The 21,372-nt window shown below is 38.5% G+C and overlaps 1 protein-coding gene across 1 annotated transcript; it reads left to right on the top strand.

Moving 5' to 3' along the window:
• The first annotated feature begins 797 nt into the window (after positions 1-797).
• Positions 798-5,180, top strand: Htr1a (5-hydroxytryptamine receptor 1A). Its single transcript, XM_010637228.2, has 2 exons — positions 798-3,321; positions 4,936-5,180. Exon 1 carries the CDS (start codon positions 1,405-1,407, stop codon positions 2,641-2,643), a length of 1,239 nt encoding a protein of 412 aa, XP_010635530.1. The 5' UTR covers positions 798-1,404; the 3' UTR covers positions 2,644-3,321; positions 4,936-5,180.
• Positions 5,181-21,372: the final 16,192 nt, after the last annotated feature.

The raw sequence follows: 21,372 nt of genomic DNA, 5'->3' as shown, positions 1-21,372 counted from the left end.
TGTCCTCGGTGCTGAACTCGGTTTCGGAGATTAAGAGAAATTTAGTGGCTAGCAAAGAATTCCACCAAGTTCTCTCTGAAAGTTTGCAGCTTCTACTAAGAAATATAAAGGTTCATATAAAATACAACTTATAGGCTAAATATTTTCTTCCTTGAATTTACTTTCCATAAAGCTCTGGCAGGTGGCAGTGTTCACTGAAATTAAGAGTAGTGGAGACTTAAGTGTGTGTGTGTGCCCAGAATATATATTAAGTTTTCTTCACTCTAACATTCAGCTGTTTACCCATATTTGTCCTTTAACATATCCTTTATGCTCCACACCAATTGCCAAGTATTGTTTTTTTAAATTTAAGTCACAGGCAACATCTTCCCCAAGGGAGTCAGGCTGGACTGTTAGATGAAGAATAGGAGTGATTTGAAAAGCCAGGACACACTCTATCTTTCCATTAATTAACAAAAATTTGTAGGCTAACCCAGAGTGGTCCACCTTCTCTTTCAGAGTCCTTGTGTATCCTTCTCTCCCTTGTTATTGCCACCCTGGGATGCTGACTCTAAGAATTTGACAGAAATTCAAGGCAATGAGTAGTTAGGAATGCTATTTTTTTTCCTCCTTTGAGTTTGGCTGGGTGGGAGGCGGAGTTTGTTTGTTGCAATGGTCTGACCAGCGGATCTGGTGTGTGTGAGAGAATACTGAGTCTGTCCACAAAAAGGGACTTGAATGTAAGGACGCTGAGATAGAAAGAGAAGAGGGCGGGGACCCAGAGGAAAGCTACACTCAGGGTTGGGGAAGTGCTAGGAGGGAGGGTTATCGTGGGAGGGAGGGAGACTGTTGGAGCAACACACCGAGGGATAAAGATAAAGAGGTGAGAAGGAGGAGACTGAAAGGGAAGGCTAGTGGGACCGAGCCGAGAGAGGAAGCTGAAAAGAGACAGTAGGAGAGAGGGAGGAAAGGAAGGAACAGGGAGAAAAGGGTCACAGAGTGACCGTGGAGGATGGGGTTTCTCTATTCCAGATAATTCTGGAATTGGAGACTGCTAGTGAGGAGAGTGCGGTTTTAGCAGCCAGTAGGGCAGGAGCAAAGTAAAATGGACAGTAGGAGACAGATATTGCAGCTACCTCTCCGCCACCCAGAGATCGCAGAAGCTGCTCTCAGGCCAACTTCAGTTTTTCAGCTGGAGTCTCTGAGCACCCTGGACCGCAGGAGCCACGAGAGCGCCTAGAAGCTACTCCTCTGAGATGCACACACCGCAGCAGTAAGAACTTCCCGCTCGAGTTCCCCTATCCCCTTCCTCTGGAACTCCCTGGAGAAGGGGCGGAAGACCCCAGGGGGAGGGGCGAGGGAGAGTCTCCAGCAGCTGTTCTCCCCTCCCTCCTCCGCCCCACCCCTCCGGCCGCGCCAGCCGGCATGGATGTGCTCAGCCCTGGCCCGGGCAACAATACCACTTCCCAAGGATCCTTGGGGACAAGAGCCAACATTACTGGGATTTCTGACGTGACCTTCAGCTACCAAGTGATCACCTCTCTGCTGCTGGGCATGCTCATTTTCTGTGCGGTGCTGGGCAATGCGTGCGTGGTAGCTGCCATCGCCCTGGAGCGCTCCCTCCAGAATGTGGCCAACTATCTCATCGGTTCGCTGGCGGTCACTGACCTCATGGTGTCAGTGCTGGTGCTGCCCATGGCTGCGCTGTACCAGGTGCTCAACAAGTGGACTCTGGGCCAGATCACCTGCGACCTGTTTATCGCTTTGGACGTGCTGTGCTGCACCTCGTCCATCCTGCACTTGTGCGCCATCGCTCTGGACAGGTACTGGGCCATCACGGACCCCATCGACTACGTGAACAAGAGGACTCCCCGGCGCGCCGCTGTGCTCATCTCGCTCACTTGGCTCATTGGCTTCCTCATCTCCATCCCGCCCATGCTGGGCTGGCGCACCCCTGAAGACCGCTCGGACCCTGACGCGTGCACCATCAGCAAGGACCACGGCTACACTATCTACTCCACATTCGGCGCCTTCTACATCCCTCTGCTGCTCATGCTGGTTCTCTACGGGCGCATTTTCCGAGCCGCGCGCTTCCGCATTCGCAAGACGGTCAAGAAGGTGGAGAAGAAGGGAGTAGAAACCCGCCTCGGAACTTCGCCGGCCCCGCCATCCAAGAGGAGCGTGAACGGGCAGCCGGGTGACAGAGACTGGAGGCGCGGCGTGGAGACCAAGGCAACTGGGGCTCCGTGCTCCAACGGCGCCACCCTGGAGGTGATCGAGGTGCACCGCGTGAGCAACTCCAGAGAGCACCTGCCTTTGCCCAGAGAGCCCAGCGCTGACCTCGGCTTCCCCGCCTCCTTCGAGAGGAAAAATGAGCGCAACGCCGAGGCAAAGCGCAAGATGGCTCTGGCCCGAGAGAGGAAGACAGTGAAGACTCTGGGCATCATCATGGGCACTTTCATACTCTGCTGGCTGCCCTTTTTCATCGTGGCCCTGGTCCTGCCCTTCTGCGAGAGCAGCTGCCACATGCCCACACTGTTGGGCGCCGTAATCAACTGGCTGGGCTACTCCAACTCTCTGCTAAACCCTGTCATTTATGCCTACTTCAACAAGGACTTTCAAAACGCATTTAAGAAGATCATCAAGTGCAAGTTCTGCCGCTGATGATGACGATGAAAAGCCCGAGAGTAAGGACATAGGACCAGGCTCATTCACTCTGCCTCCCTCAGCACCTTGGAATCAACACCTAAAATAACTCATGCTATATTTCCTCTGACTTTTTCCGCTTTTGCCTCTGGGTTTCTGATTTCACCCCCTCCTGGCCCCTGTGCCAGAGGAGGGCGCTCCATGAGAGAGGGCTCCAGCTGTGGGACCCAAGCGATTCCCAGGCTCAGTGAGAAGCAACGTTGTCTCAGATTTTGGCCTAAGCATCAGGTTTGATCCCATTAATCACCTCCTCCCTCAGCCATTCAAGGCAGAAAACTCCCACAGGAAAATAAATTGCACACAGTCGCTGTGCCCACTAACAGCTTCCACCTGCCCACCCCACTTCCAGAACTCGGACTTTGAAGTTTAGGACATTATTTCTCTCCTTTGCGCTCCTACCCTAGAAAAGCCAGTCTTTTCGGGTTCCATTGCTTCTTTCCTTTCCCAAATTGGCTCTCTTCCCTCTCCAGTCCCTAAGCACTCATTGCCCATCTGGGAGGGCGGTAGGGTCTGCTTTTCCCTACGTGGGTGGCTGCTCCTCGCGTAGACTCGCAGAATAACCTGTGCACAGTCCCGCTTGCTGTGTTTTCTAGGACTCAGAACAAGTGACTGGAAGGTGCCTCTTAGAGTGGACTTGTAAGTACAAAGCCGGGCCACAGGGGGAGAGCGAGGACACTATGATCCTTTTCGTCCGTGCTTGCCTTGGTGTCAGCACACACCAAAGAAATTGACAATTAGGGGAAAAGTGGACTTTTGTTCATATGGGTGGAGGGCCAGTCTTCACTTCCCGGCATTGCCACTTACCTACTGCGGGAGGCGCCCTCCGGCCGCAGAGTGGGGCCGGGGACGTGAGAGGCCTGCGCTCTGAGGCTGGGCAGCGCGTTCTGCGAGCCAGCCGAGTTCTCCAGGGGCCACGGTGCTAAGCAGCTTCGGGACACGGTGAAACTCAGGCGGTCAAATTGGGGTTTCTCAAAGCAGGGGACACCAGGTCCTGCGGGAGCTCTTGTTAAGCGGGGAGACCTCTGAGAGCAGGGACGGAGAAGGGAGGCGAAGAGGAAAGTCTTCAGCAGCTCTTCTCCTGGAACCTGAGAGGGCAGTTTTATGCATGGCATGCAGATTTTTCACTCACCTGTTTGTTCCTTGTCTATGGGAGAGTAGCTCTGTTTAGTGCTGTCTCGACAGTGCACTGGATTTGTTCTACGGGACGTCCAGGAAACAAAGTTAGCAGAACGCTCCTTTCCAAGTGTGAATTCTGATTTTTCAACCGAGTGGTTCCCACCCAGCTGGTACTGTCTGTGATCTCAGAGACTTTGAATAGCGGGGGGGCCCCAGAAAGCTAGTTAGGTGCAGCTCTCTCTGAGGAATTCTTTCTGAGAATCCTGTAGGGGATTATATTTGCTCCCTGACCTGGAGGTTCTGTACCCTGAGTCTCCTCCAGGAACCTAAGGGAAAATAGCTTTGTGTCCTTTCAATTTATGGAACACTCTGCTCTTTCCATTCCTCACAGACTTCCAAAGTCATCATTCCCGAGGAGTTAGTATAATCTTTTCTGGGCCCAGAAAGGGAAGTTATTTTGGTGCTCAGTTTGAATGCAAATCCAAAATCGTATGAAAGGAAATCAAGCAGTTTGTCATAGTTAGACCTTATTCTTTAATTTTTCTAATGGGCAGTGTTTTTATTTTCCAGTAATGACGCAGTTATTGACTCTTACTCCCCTCTCCCTTCAACTATACCTATTGGATGTTTGAATCTCTGCTTTGAGAACTGTGTTGCATTTTTACAGATTGCAAAATTGCCAATGAAATATTTGCTTGTGTTTATAAATAAGAAATTGAAAGGACAGCTCTATCACTTGAAGCCATTGCATTGCTTTTCAAACTTAACAAAGCCTCCATTTTGATGTCTTTTTCTCAAAGTTGCCAGTAGGTATCAAATCTCGGTTAAATAAAGTTTGTGAGCTTTCGGGATGGTTTGACTATGCATATGTAACGGTGGGGGCTCTGGCATAGAAGACAAAATAGACTTCTGTGTAATGATTATTTGTTGAAAAATTCAATTTCCTTTTCTTGCAATAATCTAAAGCAGAGGTACAGGAGAAAATGAACTTTTCTGTATGTTTTCCTGAATTTTTAGAATCAATTCTATATTTAAATTGATTCAAATCCAGAGTTTGTGCCTCCAAATTATACTTTTGCCAGCAGCTAGTACATTTGAAATGTTGAGACTTCTATTTATTTGTGTCTTTTACAGGATTGTATGGCCATATTTGGGGGCATTTGTTCCTGCTTCAGAGGCTTTACACAAGAATGGAGAAGGAATATCCAATTGGATTGTAATTGCCAAGTAATAGAGAAATTAGAGAAATAAGTACAAAAGGGCTGCATAGCTCTAAAAAAGCCTTTGATACTTTTTTCTTTTAAAATACTTGTATTAAGGTAAAGTATTTATGCATCAAAATTAACCTTCACTTTTCCCTGTAACAATAAAGAACTTTATTAATGGCAATGCTACAATAAACTGCTATCAGTAACACATGCATCTTTGTTTAATTAGAAATCGTACAGGGTATTTATTTATAAACTTTAAAATTAAAGGTGGAAGTGCAATTATTTGGAGAAGATCTTGCTATAGGGTAAGAGATCAGACACAAAAAGATATTAAGTTTGCAATATCAAAATTTATTCTAGATAAGTGAATTCTTTTAAAATTCTGTTTCTGGAAAGAGAGTGTCATATCTCCTGGTTTAGGCACAAAACATCATTTTCCCTGGCTGATACCCACAGATAAGCTTTAGATATCTTTCTAATTCATATGGACAGGATGGGGGATATATAGTGGAGAAATGCAGCCTCTGTGGAAGCAAAATGGGCCCATCTTGCATTTTTAAAGCAGCAAAGCAGTGTTGAGACTCTCCTCTGTATTCCCTATTGTGCACAACTAGAAGAAAATGACCTCCTTTTGTTTCAAAAGAAGCAGCTCATTGTTTGGGGAATTGTCACCTCAAATAAAAGTGGAAGAGCATTCTCTTTTTGGGCTTTGTCTCATTTCATAGTGAGATTCTGGATATAATACTTACTGTATATTAAAGGTAATTCTGCTTTTATTCCCCCTCCTCACTGGGACTATCAGTAACATCTCCTCTTTCCATTGTTAGATTTGTTTATCTTACTGCTTTCTGGTGTCTGCAGAACAAGGAAAGCTCTGTTAAATTTCAAGGGTAAACAAAGGTCAGGGCTATAATGACCACAGCAGAGAGCACTCCAAAGTTGCATGAAGTATGATTTAGGTAAAGTGTGTATATATACACATTAATGTTCAGAAAAAGGAATTTAGAGAATTAAAACTATCTGGATTTCTTATTTGAAAAATGTTATATAAGTTCATCTCTGACTTGGAGTAAAATGTTGTCTAGCACATTCTTGTTTGGGATTGCAAATATTCTCTTCTTAGTCCTTGTTCTCTCATCTGGTCTCTTCTCCCATGGAAAAACAATAGCTTTCTGCTTTATTGACCTTCATAAGGCCTCTATTAAGAACACAACTAAGAGAAGGAATTTTACAATCACTTCAAGTGTGACTAACAAGCCCACTAACCTATTAGCATTGATCAGGTGGTAACTGCTGTTACAAGAAACAATACCGGAGAGATGAAATGTCAAATATATATTATATCTCCCAACCTGTTAGCAGTATGATATACCAAGTTCTTATTCTCTAAAAATCAAACAGTGAATTCTAGGAGGTTAAGAGATATTTATTGATAAGAAGATATTTATTGGTAGGTAAGCTCCTGAGGGGTGGATGGGGACCCAAGTGGGGAGCCTAGGGACCCACTTTACAGAGGAGTTTTATAGGGTGAAATCCACATGGGTACAATGTGGACCATAGCCATGATCACCCAATAAGGTTCCAAGTATAGTAACAAGTAATGGTGGTCCAATTGGGAAAGAAGTTCCATAACAAGAGTGGATGGAAAGAGCAAAGATTCTCCTAATAAGTGGTCCAGAGGTCTCTGGTCACTCACCAGGTGGCTGATTTCTATCTAGACTTCATTAGGTCCTGAGTTTGTTCTTAGAGGAAGTATGTTGGTCTGGTTATCTTGTCTTTTTCTTGAGGTCTGGTTTTCAGCTGATATATCTCCGGTTGTCACTGTGGTATGTTTCACGCTTGTCTTGACCCTTCAAGGATTAGCCCTATCTGATAGCCTATAATATTTTTGTTTAGGTCATCTATTTATAATACTACTACTTGATTATGTTAAAATGTCAGACTACCAATGCACATAAGCTACTATTACCATGAAGGAGTTTTCAATGTATTTGTGTATGTAGAAACAAACTGTTGAGGCCAAGACTAAGTGACTATTCGTGGTATCATAAAAAATGAATCATAGAAGTTTGGCTTTATAATCGCTCAGAGAACAAAGATCACTGTGGATGGGGTGAATAGTGTAAAGAAGGCATAGAAGGCTATAGGAAGGATCCCAGATTGAGTTCTGGGCAGATGGGGGTGGTATCGAGTGCTAGATATTTTTAAGAGGTGACAAAATACCTTCTTCCTGGTAATGGGAACCTGGGATTTAACTTTTCCCTGGATTGCTAGATATTGATGAATAGTCAGAGTAGAATATGACGTGATGATGAGGGAGAAAGATGCAGGCTCAAAACCTCCCATGTGTTGGGGCAAGGTGCAGGATCTAGAAGGACAGTAGAAACAGAAAGGCAGAGAGAAGTGGAGATGGGGGGAGAGAGAGAGAAAGAGGTAGGGGGAAAGAGAGACAGAGACAGAGAGACAGAAAGATTTTAAGCCAAAAATGTGAGGGAGTGAGGATTAGGGAAACTAGATAAGGAGAAGAATACTCAAATTATTTAGAGCAGAAAAAGTGACAATAGGATAACCAGAGGTAGGTAAAAGACAAAATAATTCACCCTTATGTATGCTACAGGTTTTGCCATGTCATTTTCCTACATAAAGTACCATTTGAATTTGAGGTAATAGATCCTTTTAGAAACGCCAGTTAGAGCCTTTTAGCTGAACCAGAAGATTTACATAGTAGTAAGTACAGGGGAAAAAGATAGAGATCATGTGTGCAGCCATTTAAATACCAGGTTAAAAAGTTAGAGCTATGGATTTCATCAGTGGGACCACTAACAAGGAAAGCAAAAGCACTCTGGAGGTAATTTCTGTGGTGCACGTGTGAAGCAATAAAGAAGCAAACGTAGGAGATGGGCAGAAGAAATGAAAATGAGTATAACCACAACAACAAACCAGGCCAACCAACCAGCCACACAAACAAACAAACAACAATTGTGAGACTTGGTTCCTGCTTCTGAGGAAAGAGAAAGATCAAGAGTCTGAGCTCTGTACCAGAGATTTGAGTGAATGAGAGAAAAGAGAAAATCAGGGGTTGCATGCTATAGTCTTGGCTTTTGTAGCTTCATCTGTAAATGTGGAAATGCTTTTTAATCTGTGAAAAGAAAATCCAGCCCAGATGGCAAGGGCCTGATGGAAAAGGTATTGATTCATGTCACAGCATTTGAACAATCTGCCATTTGGGTGAGTGTGTGTGAGTGGTTGGATCAATTCCCTGATTATTTTGTAATAGTTTTTCCCCATTAGAACATGCTAGTCATTTTTTGCAGAAGTCAGAACTCTAAGGGACACAAGCCTTTCAGGAATAGGAACCCCAAAATACCACATTAGGTAGTATGTTAAGAATTACACTTGAAGATTAAAAGTTGGGCCTGTCTAGTTAGCCAAGTGGAGAGCTGTGTGATCCAGTTTGTTTTTAAAGTCCCTAGTCAAGAACCATAGATCTATTTGATCTTTATACAGGGTACCACTGGAAAGTCTAAATACATTAGTGTCTTTGTTTGGGCTGTTATAACAAATATCATAAATGAAATAGCTTATGAATAGTAGCAATTGTATTTTTCACAGTACTAGAAGCTTGGAAGTCTACAGTACCAGCATCTGGTCAAGGCTTGCTTCCAGGATCATAGATGAACATCTTTTTGCCATAACCTCACATAGCAGAAGAAATAGGGAAACTCTTTGGGGCTTTTTTCATAAGGCTGTAATCCCATTCATTAAAGTATTACCCCCATGACCTCATCATCTGTGAAAGCCCCACCCCCAATACCATCACCTGGGTGATTAAGTTTCAACACTTTTTTCTCTCATTGAGTTTATTGATACATTTTAAGTATGCAGTATAGTTACATTCATCATTGGGATCTTGTACCTTTACATGACAGGTCTTGGTTCTAAGTTTCAACACTTGAATTTTGAGGGATATAGATTTTCAGACTGAAGCTGTGATGCTGAAGTATTCACTGAATTTCTTTTATTTTCTAACTTTCTTTGCTTATGTGACAATGCTAAGCATGGGGAAATAGTCAAGTCAATAGATATTTCAATATCTAATTTTACTATAGACATTTCCATACCATTTGTATGTGACCCTAGGCAAATGAATCCTGAGATCTTATTAAACTGCAACTGAAACTCTGACATATATCCATGAAACTATGGCACATGTACCCTACATAGTAGGAAAAACTGGCTTGGTAGATCACATCACCTGAATTTAAATTCCTACTAAGAAGGAGGTGGGGGCTGCCCAGTCCTAGACTTGAACTTCCAGAACCAAGAGCCAAGATAAATCTCTATTTACTTCCTAAGTAGTTTCAGCCAGGAATTTTGTTATAGTGATACAAAGCTGAAAATCTGATGAAAAACTATTCTTTCCTTGCTGAATTTTGTAGTGCACTTCATGAAGAACATTTGAGCATAAATATGAGGGATTATTTCTGCACTCTCATTTCTATTCTGCTGGACCATATAGCTATCCTTACATAGTACCACATAATGTTATCAATGCAGCTTTTCAGAAAGCTTTGAAATTGGGAAATATGAATCCCCCAGTATTGTTCTTTTTCCTCCAAGATCATTTGAGCTATTTGGGGTCCACTGCATTTCCATATGAGTTTTAGATATCAACTCTAAATTTCAGAAAAAAATTTCAGCTAGGATTTAATAGGGATTGTGTTGAATTTGTAGATCAATATGTGAAACATCATGGCATTGACATTATTAAATCTTCTTATCTGTGGACACGGGAGGCCGTGCCAATTTCTTTTGGTGTTCTGTTTTTTGTTTGTTTGTTTGTTTGTTTCGTTTTTTTGTTTTTTGGTGGTGGGACTCAGACTCTGGGCTTTGATCTTGATAGGCAGGTGCTGTGCCACTGAGGAGCTAAACCTGGACTCTCTTTTGGTGTGTTTTAATTTATTCTAACAATTTTTTATTGCTTTTATAGGAATGTGTGTTTCACATTTATTTTGATAAATTTATTCCTAGACATTGTCTTTTTTGTTTTTACTATAAATTAAACTGCTTTCTTAATTGTATTTGCAAGTTGTTTATTGTTAGTGTACAGAGATAGTTAATTTTTGTATGTTGTTCTTATATTTTAAGACTTATGAATTGTTTATTTTAATAGATTTTTATTGAATTCTTTAGGAATTTTTATATTCAAAATCAATAGTATCTGAAGTAGATGTACTTGTGTATTTTTAAATGTCTGGGTAGTTTATTTTCTTTTATTTCTGAATTCCCTTGGTAGAACATCTAGCACAAGGTTGAATGGCAAGGTGGACATTCTGTCTTGTTTGGATCTTATGGAGAAAGCATTAGTTTTTTTTTTTTTTAACCTTTTCTGACATTAAATATGAGTTTATCATAAATACCTTTTATTAGGATGAGAAAGTTTCTTTATTTTCTTGGTTGCTTGAGAGTTTTCTCTCTGTTTAAGAATATTTCATAAGCATTGACTCACTATTTATTTTAGCTATTTAACTTTGTAAAATACAAAAAAGTTAAATCAAGTATATTTTTTGACATTTAAAAATTTCTCTTTATTTTTATTAATATATATTTGTAGTACATAATAATTACACTTATTGTGGGGAGTTTGTGCATGTACTTAACACATCTTAATTATTTTTGTGCCCTTTTCATCATAAAAAGATATTGGATATTATTAGATTTTTTTCTATGTGCATTATTGTGCTTATTATGCTTTTTACCATTGTCTATGCTATACAATTTTATAAAAAATACACAAAACTAAATATGCATCCTTGGGATAAATCCCACATGGTCATTGCTTATTATTTTTTCCATATATTGACTTGATTTTGATTTTCTAGGTTGTTTTTTGGGGGGTACCACAGATTGAACTTGGGACCTTGTGCTTGCCAGGTAGGCAGTCAAATCTCTGAGTTAAATCACCAGCCCAGATTTTCTGGTATTTGTAATCTATATCCGTAAGTGCTATTGATGTGTTGTTTTCTATTTAATTTTAATTTTATTAGCAGATATTCATTGTACATAATATTTACATTCCTTGTGTGAAGTTGATACATGTACATAACACACTTTAATTCCTTTTTTCATACCCTTTTTTTCCTCTCCCTCTCTCTTCCCTTCATTTTGATATTCTTCCCATCTGAGAGAAATCTCCTGACTTCAAATCATCTTTTATTTTTTATCTTTAAAATTTAGGTTTCTCATACAAGAGAAATCATGCAATATATAAGCTTGTCTCTAATTTATTTCAACATTGTGTTCTTATGGTGCATCCATTTTCCTCCAAATAACTCATTTGCCCTTCTTTTTTTAAAAATTAATTTTATTGGAATATTTAATGTATACAATATAATGACATTCATTGTTGGAAATTTGTACCTTTACGTAATCAATATTGATTCTTATTTTTTTCCTGTGCCCCTGCCCTCCCTTCAGCATCTCCCTCCCTATCTACAAAGACTTGTTTGCATTATTTTTCATATTCTCATATTAATTCCATTCCCTTCTTTCCTTTCCCTTACCCCTCTCATTTAGTGCACCATTGTATGTAATTACTACATTTTCTTTATCCATTCATCTATTGATAGACATATAAGCTGCTTGAAAGATTTATCTATTATTATAAATTTTGCTGCTATAAACAGGAGTGTGCATATGTTACTGTAATATAACATCTTTAACTCTTCCAGAAAGAAATCTAAAAGGGGAATATCTGAGTCAAATGAAATTTCTAGTTTTAGATTTTTGAGTAATTTCCACCCTGGTGGTTGTATTACTTTACATCCCCATAAACAATGTAGAAGGATTTCTATTCCCTTCCCCCAACAGCCTCACCGGTATTTGCTTGAGATTGTGTTAAATCTGTGTATCAGTACTGGAACAGTGGCCATTTTGACTACATTGTTTTTATTTATATAAGAACAGGGTATCTTTCCATTTTCCGATGTCCTTTTCGATTTTCTTTTTTGGAATACTGTAGGTTTTGTTGTAGAAATCTTTCACTTTCTTAGATTAATTCCTATGTATTTAGTTTTTCTTGATGCTGTTTCAAATGGTATTTTTCCCTAATTTTTTCTCAGTGGGTTCATTATTAAAGAAACACTATTGAGGCAAAGGGTTTATCTATTTTGTTCGTTCTTTCAAATAACCAACTTTCACATTTTTGGTATTAATTTTTAAAATCTTAATTTTATTGATTTCTGCTCTGATTTTTATAATTTCCTTATGCTGTTCTAGCACTGAGTCTACATTGTTCTTGTATTTTTAGAAGCTTGAGGTACACTGTTAGGTTATTTGTTTGGGTTTGCTCGTTTTTGTGATGTGAGCATTCACAGGTCTAAACTTCTCTCTTAGTACTACTTTCATTGTGTCCCATACATTCTGGTATGTTGTATTGGCAGCATCATTTAGTTCTTGAAACTATCTTATTTCTTCCTTGATTTTTTTTTCTCCATACCTCCCCCATTGTTTTTTTCTGTAATCTATTGTTTATTTAATAGTGTACTGCTTACTTTCCATGCATTTGCATAAATTATGTGTCTTCCTTTGTCATTTATTTCTAGTTTCATTGCTGTATGGTCTGATAATATACATGGTGTAATTTTTTCCCATAGAGTTTATTGGTACTTTTCAGGTATACAGTACAGTTACATTCATCATTGGGATTTTGTACCTTTACATGACAGGCCTTGGTTTGCATTTTTTTCCCCTTACCTCTGCTCTCCCTCCACCATGTCCTCCCTTTCCTACTTACAAAAACTTTTTTTCCATTTTTTTCTTTTCCCTTATTTCTTTTCCCCTATCCTTCCCACTTCCCCCACACCTTTAGCCCTTCTTCCTATTTCATATTGTCAGTTATACCTTTGGGATCATATTTACACTTTTAGTTTTTTACACTAGAGAAACTATTTGATATTTGCACATGTGTGACTTATGTATTTCACTTAAGAGTATATCCTCAATATGCATGGTATAATTTTGATACTTTTACATTTACTTAAACTTGTTTATTGGTAGCATATAGTCTCTTTTGGAAGAATTTCCATGTGCTGCTAAGAAAAATGTATTTTGATGTTGTTGGGTAGAAGACTGTAGTTATCTATTAAATCCATTGTTTGAAAGTTTCATTTAACTCTGGAATTTTTTGATTTTCTGTCTAGAAGATCTATTTATTTGTGACAATGCGGTATTAAGGTTCCCCATTATAATTGTGTTTACATGTAGCACATCCTTAATGTGCACTATTACTTGCCTTTTGAAATTGGGTATGCCATTGTTCAGTACATATATGTTAATAATTGTTTGTCTCTTCTCGTTGAATTGCTCCATTAACTAACATGCCATGACTTTCTTTGCTGCTTTTGTATAGTTTTGCTTTTCAGCGCAATTTGACTTAATATAGCATAGTACTCCTGCTTTTTTGGTGATATCCTATTGCATGGAATATTGTTTTATATCATTTCATTTTTGGTCTATGAGTCTAATTTTGGGATAAATGTGTTTCTTTTATACAGCATACTATTGGATCTTCTTGATCCATTCTTCCAGTCTGTGTCTTTTGACTAGGGAATAGAGACTATTCACATTGAGACTTAGTACTGAAAGGTTTTGACTTATTACTGTCATTACCTTATTTTCCTGTTGCTGATTCCCTATCAGATTTCCCTCCTATATAACTGCTCACCCTACCTGGTGTATTCATTCTATTAGACCTTTTGGCATTGTTAGTTTCATCATCTCTTTCTAGTGTTGTTTTGGTAGTCACTATTTCTTTAGGTACTCTTTATTATGAACTATATATTATGAATATATCTTATTTCTTCATCAATTTTGAAAAAGAGTTTTGCAAGATATATCTGCCTGGGTTGGGAATTGTTGTTTTTTTTTATTGAGTTTATTGGTACAATCTAGGTATACAATACAGTTACATTCATCATTGGAATTCTGTACCTTTACATAATAGGTCTTGATTCTCATTTTTTCCCCTTGTCCCTGCCCTCCCTTCACCCCCTCCTCCCCTCTCCATTTACAAACACTTTATTTCCATGGAAATTGTTTTCTTTCAGTGCTTGAAATACTTCACTCCAAACTCTTCTGGCTATTAAGATTTGTGTTGAGAAGTCTGCTGTAATTCTAATGGATTTTCTTTGTGATTCTTGCTTTTTTATTATTTTAGCTTTTTAAAATAATTTGTTCTAGTGTTGGACATCTGGGAGTTTGACTGCAATGTGAAATGGGGAAGTTCTTTTCTGATCAATAACTACTTGGGGCTCAATATACCTCACTTATTTGCATATTAAATTATTTTCTTTTATTTGGAAAATTTGCTACTATTTCAGCAAATGAGCTTTTTGTGCCTTTTTTCCTGCCTTCTGATTTTTCACTAATTCAAATTAATCTTAGATTAGTCTTCTTTCTGTCATCTAGTAATCACTGGATCAATTTTTATATTTGCTTAATATTTTTAAGGTAATTATTATTAGTTGGACTCCAAAAATAGTCCTGTATTCTAGTTCTGATGCTCTGTCCTCACTTTGTTCACCTCTATTGCCCATACTTTTGAAAGAATTTTTAATCTTATGAATTTCTTTGGTGCCTTTTTATAGATTCTAGTTTGTTTTTATTTCTATGCTGGTTATTCATGTTTTGCATAATTTTGTTTAGTCTGATAAGATTTTATTAGTTCTCTGTAGACTAACTGATTTACTTATTTGGCCTAATATCTGTTTACTTATATCTTCTGGGAGTCTACCAAATGCATTATTGATGTTTTGTTATCTCCCATGATACCATTTTAAATAATTCAGATATGTAGCTTCTAGTTTACTTCCCTTTAATGCTATATGGATCAGCTTTGAGGAAGTTGGGAGTCTTTGAAAATATTTTGTTGTCTTGCATTCTCATGTTCCTATTTTTTTGTTTGTTTATTTGCTTTTGATTGCAGGTTGATTGTAGTGGCAAGTTTTGTTTCTAATATGAAGATCTCTTTATTTGATGTCTACTTTTCTGTGGTATCCTATGGGACTCAGAGGGGTGAGCTATTAAAATGTTGACAGTCAGTGGGTGTGGTTCCTTTCTCTCCTTGTGCATTGCCCTGGTCCAGGATCAGGTTGGTTGGTTAGTCCTCATCTTTCTTGGCCCCTGTAAAGGTGAGGTAAAATATGCAGCTGGCTTGGAGTTGGTAGATAGTCTCACCTTGAGGTGGAGTAGAGGACACCATGAATTCAGCATGGGCCTGCTTGCCCACCTAGGACGAGGGTTGCCACATGGCTGGTACAGGCTTGCTTGCTCACACTGGGGGAAGTGTGTCACTTTTCTACCCTTGATATCTTTTTCTGATTTTTATATCAGGTTAGTAGTAGTTCTTCTATACTTTGAAATAATGATGAGGCATAATATGTTAATATTGCTAACATGTAATGATGACTTGTATGTGGGCATGCACATTTAGTTACATGGGTTTTAATGTATTACATCCTGGTATGGATTTTGGTTGATATCCACAATACGAAAGACAACCTGTCTTAGTTTTCTCATTGCAGAGACAAAATACGCAACACTCAGAGTTGAAGGAGGAGAGGTCTATTTCTCATGGTTTGTAGAGGTTTCAGTCCATAATCAGCTGGCTCAAGGCAAGATGACACAGCAGAGAGACACTTCAGAAAAGAGTCCATGACATAAGCAGGGAAAAGGGGAACAAAGCAGCGAAGTAACAAAGCAGCTTCTTTCTGACCCTTTATCTTCCATCCAGGCTACTCACCTTTTGGGAAGTGACACCTACACCTAGGTTGGGGCACCATTAATCACAACATCACACACACTAATCCAGCCACATTTGAAACTCCCCACCTATGATCACAGGAGGCTTAGGGTGACATCTAGATACAAGACATAACACAACCTTAGTAATTCTAAATTACATTGATGTTAATGTTCATAGTTTCTATCTGATTTAAACATCTTGTTATAGTTTAATGGTGTATCCAAAGGTACTTGTGTTTATCAATATCAAAGATCATTTTCTCATGGCTTCACAGCTAGATTATTTTTCCAACTTCCCTTTTAGATATCTTTGGGGACTGATCCTCTTTCTCTGTTTGGTAGCTGAATGTATATGACTCCCTGGAACTGGAGAAGATGAAACCACAGGTGCCAGGATTTGCATCTCTTCCATAACAGCCATGGCTGTACTGTGATATGAACAGAAATAAAATCTGAGTTTAATTAAATTAAAAGGAGATTTTGGGGTTATTTGTGTATCAGTTATTCTACCATAATCAGTGCATAATATATGGAGACAATATATCGAGTAAACACTTTGCAGTGTTCCGTCAGTGACTGAACTAGATAGCCAAGGTGACTACCAACTGCTTTCCATTTTGGCCAGGGTCACAAACTGTTACTCAATGAACCTAGGTCAGGATAACATATTTTCAGTGTATGTCTGAACTACACTGCATAGCTAAGGGGAAGTCCTGTGACTCTCAATTTTTCCTTAATTCAGAAACTTAAATTTGCTCTGGCTTAGTTGTATGCAGTGCTATTACAATTGTGTGTCCAGGTCACATCTTCGTTGTTCTTTGCATTTTGGGAAAGTGATAAACTAACTTAATTTTGAGGCATTTTTCTGTCTTTAAAACTTCCCTTTTGTTATGGTTTATATCTAGATATCCCCCAATGACTGATGCACACTTAGATGGGGCTTTTGGGAGGTGACTGGATCCTAGGTGTGTGTTATTGGATTAATCCGCTTATGGGTTTAGAGCTGGGTGTGATGTTGCAAAAGGTGGGAAAAGGTGGGTCAGTGCCTTGATGGCTCGCTGTTTCCACTTCCACGCCATGGGCAAGCCTCCTCAGAATTGGCCCTTTTGCCAAGTCACCCTGCATTGGCGCCAGCTGATGATGGATTGAAAGTGCTACAGACTGTAAGACAAAATAAAAATTTCTTTAAGTTGTGGGTGTCAAGATTTTGATCTAGCAATGAGAAAATAACTAACACATCTTTCTTCCATCGTGCTTTACCCATTTCTTAAAATGTACACTGTGTATCTCCTGTCTTCTAAAAAACATTTCTAAGCAGACTAACAGTGAAGACATACAATAGCAACTTCTCTCTTATCATTAGAAGCACGGAGAATGGGGCTTTTTTCAAACTCTCTAATAGAGATATTTTTAATTAGTATGACATAGTGCAAAAAAAACCTTATAGAAATTTCATGCTTTAGTTTATTCCCATATTTATAACATATAATTTATTTCAAAGGAAGGAAGTGACCTAATTCTATATGTATCATGATTTTCTACACTTGATCTTAGCCAAAAGGCCGAGAAGCGATATATCATCATTTTCTAGTAATACTTTTCTAAGCCAATGCATTTATACACGTAGGTAGATGACAATAAGGTTACAAATGCCCAAAAAGCCTCCCTAGGCTTCTTTATAAGATAAGCCAGACCTCTCTAGCACATTTAGGTTGCTATTGCAGTTAGATTATATTAGACTGGAATGAAGAAGGAAGGACTAAAAAGGAAGTAATAATAGAGGGTTGCAAAAAAAAAAAAAAAAAAAAAAAAAAAAAAAAAAAAAAAAAAAAATGGGATTTAGCTCAGTGGTTCGGTGGCCTGCCTTGCAAGCGCAAGGACCCGAGTTCAATCCCTGGCACCAAAAAAAAACAAAAAAAACAAAACAAAAAAAAAAAACAAATCAAAAAACCTCCCAAAAAATAGAGGGTTGCAAAGGAAGACTTGAAAGAACTGGAGTCTAATTGGGTGTGACATGGGCTGTTAAAAATCATCAATAAATCAAATAATAGCAAATTTTGGAGAGGTTGCAGGGAAAAAGAAACACTTCTACATGGTTGGTAGAAATGTAGACTAAAAAGCCATCATGGAAATCAGTGTGGAGATTCCTCAGAAAACTAAAACTAGAATATCCATTTGACAGAGCTATTCTTTTTCTAGGTATCTTTCTGAAAGAGTTAAAGACATCACATTCCAAGAACACATACATACTCATGTTTGTAGCAGCACAATTCATAATCATAGGTAAATCTTTCAAACAGCCTATATGTCCATCAGTAGATGAATGGATAAAGAAAATTGGTATTTATACACAAGCAAGAACTATTCTGTCATAAAGAAGTATAAAATTGAATTATTTGTAGGAAAATGGTTGCAATTTGAGATCATAATGTTAAAAGTAAAATAAATCAGACACAGAAACTTAAACATTGCATGGTCTCTTTTATATGAGATATCTAAATATAGATGAAGAGGAAAGTAAAAGATAGCTAATAGAAAATAGAGAGATCTTTAAAATTTTTTTCTTTATTGGTACATTTTAGGTATACAATAGTTACATTCATCATTGAGATCTTGTACCTTTACATGATGTATCTTGGTTCTTACTTTTTCCCCATTCCCCTGTCCTCCCTTCACCCCCTCCATCCTCCCCTATTTACAAACACTTTGTTTCCATTTTTTTCCTTTTCTCTTTTTTTCTTTTCCCTTTGTATCTTTTCCCCTCCCCCTCCCACTTTTGCTACATCTTTAGACCTTTTTTCCTATTAGGCAATATCAATTATACATTTTCATTATCATTTACACTTTTAGTTTATCACACCAGAGGAACTATTCAGTATTTACAAATGTGTGTCCTATTAATTTCACTTAAGAGTATGTCCTCAATGCACATCCACTTAGCTATAAATGTCTCTAGTTTCTCATTCTTTATGGCTGAGCAGTGCTCCATTTAAAAAAAAACACGCATCTTTTTTTATCCAGTCACCAGTTAATGGGCAATTAGGCTGTTTCCAAGCTTTAGCTATTATAGATGAGATCAGGGTAGCGTGGCTGTAGACAAAATTTAGCTATTACTAACTGTGCCGCTATAAAGAAATAGATTTTTGAAAATAAGAAGATCAAAAGATGGAGAAAGGGGATAGTCAGGGAAGGGAAAGGGGATGAAAAAGAATTAATATGTTCTGTATATATATCAAATTCACATCAAGCTTATAATCATTATGTACTTCAAACATATGCTGAAGAATAGTAAAAATAATTATATATTTGAATATTGGAGGAAATGGGAATAAAATAGAAAGAGAGAAATTAAGAAGAGAGGTATTAGGTAGAAGAAACAGAAAGCTCTTGGTACATTTCCAGGATTTAACTTCAGGGGTAGCCAAGAGCTGCACTGCTGAGAGATGAGGGGTAAGATAATCATAGGGTCTGTGCCTATGAAACAGTAGCATAGGAGGACATATTAGAGGGACTGAAAAGGAAGGGTTGGATGAAATAAACATTCATTCATTCACTCATTCATTCTTCTCCCCCATCTTCCTCAGGTAAAAGGAGGCTAGGGTATGTCTGTGAGACTGGGAAAATAGACACAGCAGAGAATGAAAATGGGAGGTTAGGAGGACTGAAATCCTGTGAACCAGGAGGTAACTGAAGGAGTAAAATGTTGAAGGAGACAAGAGGTTGATTGGTTAAGCTTTGTGGGAAGGGACAGAGACAATCCAGCTTTGAGGAGGATGGGAGATGTTCAACAGGAATCACAATGTCAGCAGTTTCACTGGAGAGTTACACATGTAGGTGGATCTCCCATGCAATGAATTAAAGCGAAATCACATCCGGATTCGAAAAGTTGTGACATGGGGCTGGAGAGAAAGGTGGAATTGAAAGCTTTTGCAATATTGAAAGTTGCTTCAAAGTTTGAGCTGACATTTAAGCTAGAGGACATGTGATCTATTTTTCTGGTCCTCAGTGATATGTTCCTCCACCACGTTTGGCATGATTTAAAATTAAGGTCACAGGAACCAGAGTATATGGGTATATATTGGGCCTAGAAGCTGCACTAATATGTTTTTTTACTGCACCATTGTTTTTCTGATAATCTGCAGGAGTCTTCATTATTGGAGCTTTGGTGAAGAGGAATAAATTTGCACCTTAGAGTCTTTATAACAATAAGTAAGGCAACAAGTAATACAGTGTGAACAATGGCTTCAAAGGGTAAATTACTTTTAGAATTGTTAATATGTCTAAAATTGCACTGGTGGCTTTATAACAGATAGATCTTCATCTCTCAGACTGCTCTGAGTTATTAGCTGGTATTAGTTTGGCTCTGCAGTGAATTAAACCCATAGGAAAGGCTTACTCTTGGCTTATTTGACTATTCATTTTAAACTTTTCCTCTTAACAAGTTTTATGTCTTTTATATATACTTCTTCCATTTTAAAAAAATTACACATGTATATTCTAGGTTTTCATTTGTGGCTTCATGTTGACATAACCTTTCAAGTTTCCTAAACTGTTTTCTATTCTCTTCTTGAGCCACTAATTTTTGTCTTGAGTATCATTGTCAAATAAATATTCTCTTAAAAATATCCTTGTATTCAAGTTTACTGCTAAATATTACTGATTCTTCCTAATCTGGTACTAAGGTTAATTGGGATAAGTTATGGAGATGCTAAGGTTTCTACTATTATTTTTTATTGAAAAAATTTTATTTAATCTTTACTCAAGCAAGTACCTTGATTGGAATATTCATTGGTTTTGTAGTTGTAGAGTAGGGGCAAAAATGACATCTGGTGTTACAGGTAATCCACTTTTTTAATCACAAGAAACAGAAGTCAGAAATAAGTAGATATCATAATTTCCCATTTTAAAGACTTTTAAAAAAAACCCTAAAATGGAAATGAGAATATTTACCAACTATCATTGCTAGTCTAAAAAAATAAGACGACATGTCAGAATGATTAATGAGCTAGGTAACTGGTAAAATACAAGAAGATATGTCATCCCTAAACTTTCCTCTTTCCTTACCTTTGATGTATTTTTGCCTGACCTTGATGTGCAGCACACCATTCCCCGACTCTACATAGACTGTAGAAACACACTCAATAACATTTTTTTCTAGCTGGGGGGGCTTACTACTTTCAATTCTTAACATTTCTCACAGTAACCACCTTGTTACTACACTTTAGTCTCCCCAGAGAAATCAAATAGCTAGCATACCTGAACTGCCAACACAGTAGCAGTAAAGCCTATACAATGTTGAGAAGTGATACTTTCTTTATTGTACATAAGTTCTGACAGAGTATCTTTCAGTAATATGGATTTCAAAGCTGACTGCGGAATTCACAAATTATTGGTAGTCTGGGCACTATTCCTGTTCTTCATTTGTGAATAATTAACTGTTGGTCATCTCCAGCAGACACACTGGATTGCTGTCTTGTGATGACGTTACAGTTTCATTTGGCAGATAGATCCTTCTCAGAGGGGAGGGGGATCAAGAGATGGAGGGAATAAGGAAGGA

The sequence above is a fragment of the Fukomys damarensis genome, unplaced genomic scaffold, assembly GCF_012274545.1.
Source record: "Fukomys damarensis isolate Sample0158 unplaced genomic scaffold, DMR_v1.0_HiC HiC_scaffold_1, whole genome shotgun sequence".
In the NCBI taxonomy this organism is placed as follows: Eukaryota; Metazoa; Chordata; class Mammalia; order Rodentia; family Bathyergidae; genus Fukomys; species Fukomys damarensis.
This window is presented reverse-complemented; position numbering and strand designations above follow the sequence as displayed.

Bases quoted from the DNA above. Each gene is read 5' to 3' on its own strand.
- Htr1a (XM_010637228.2), top strand. From the start codon at position 1,405: ATGGATGTGCTCAGCCCTGGCCCGGGCAACAATACCACTTCCCAAGGA.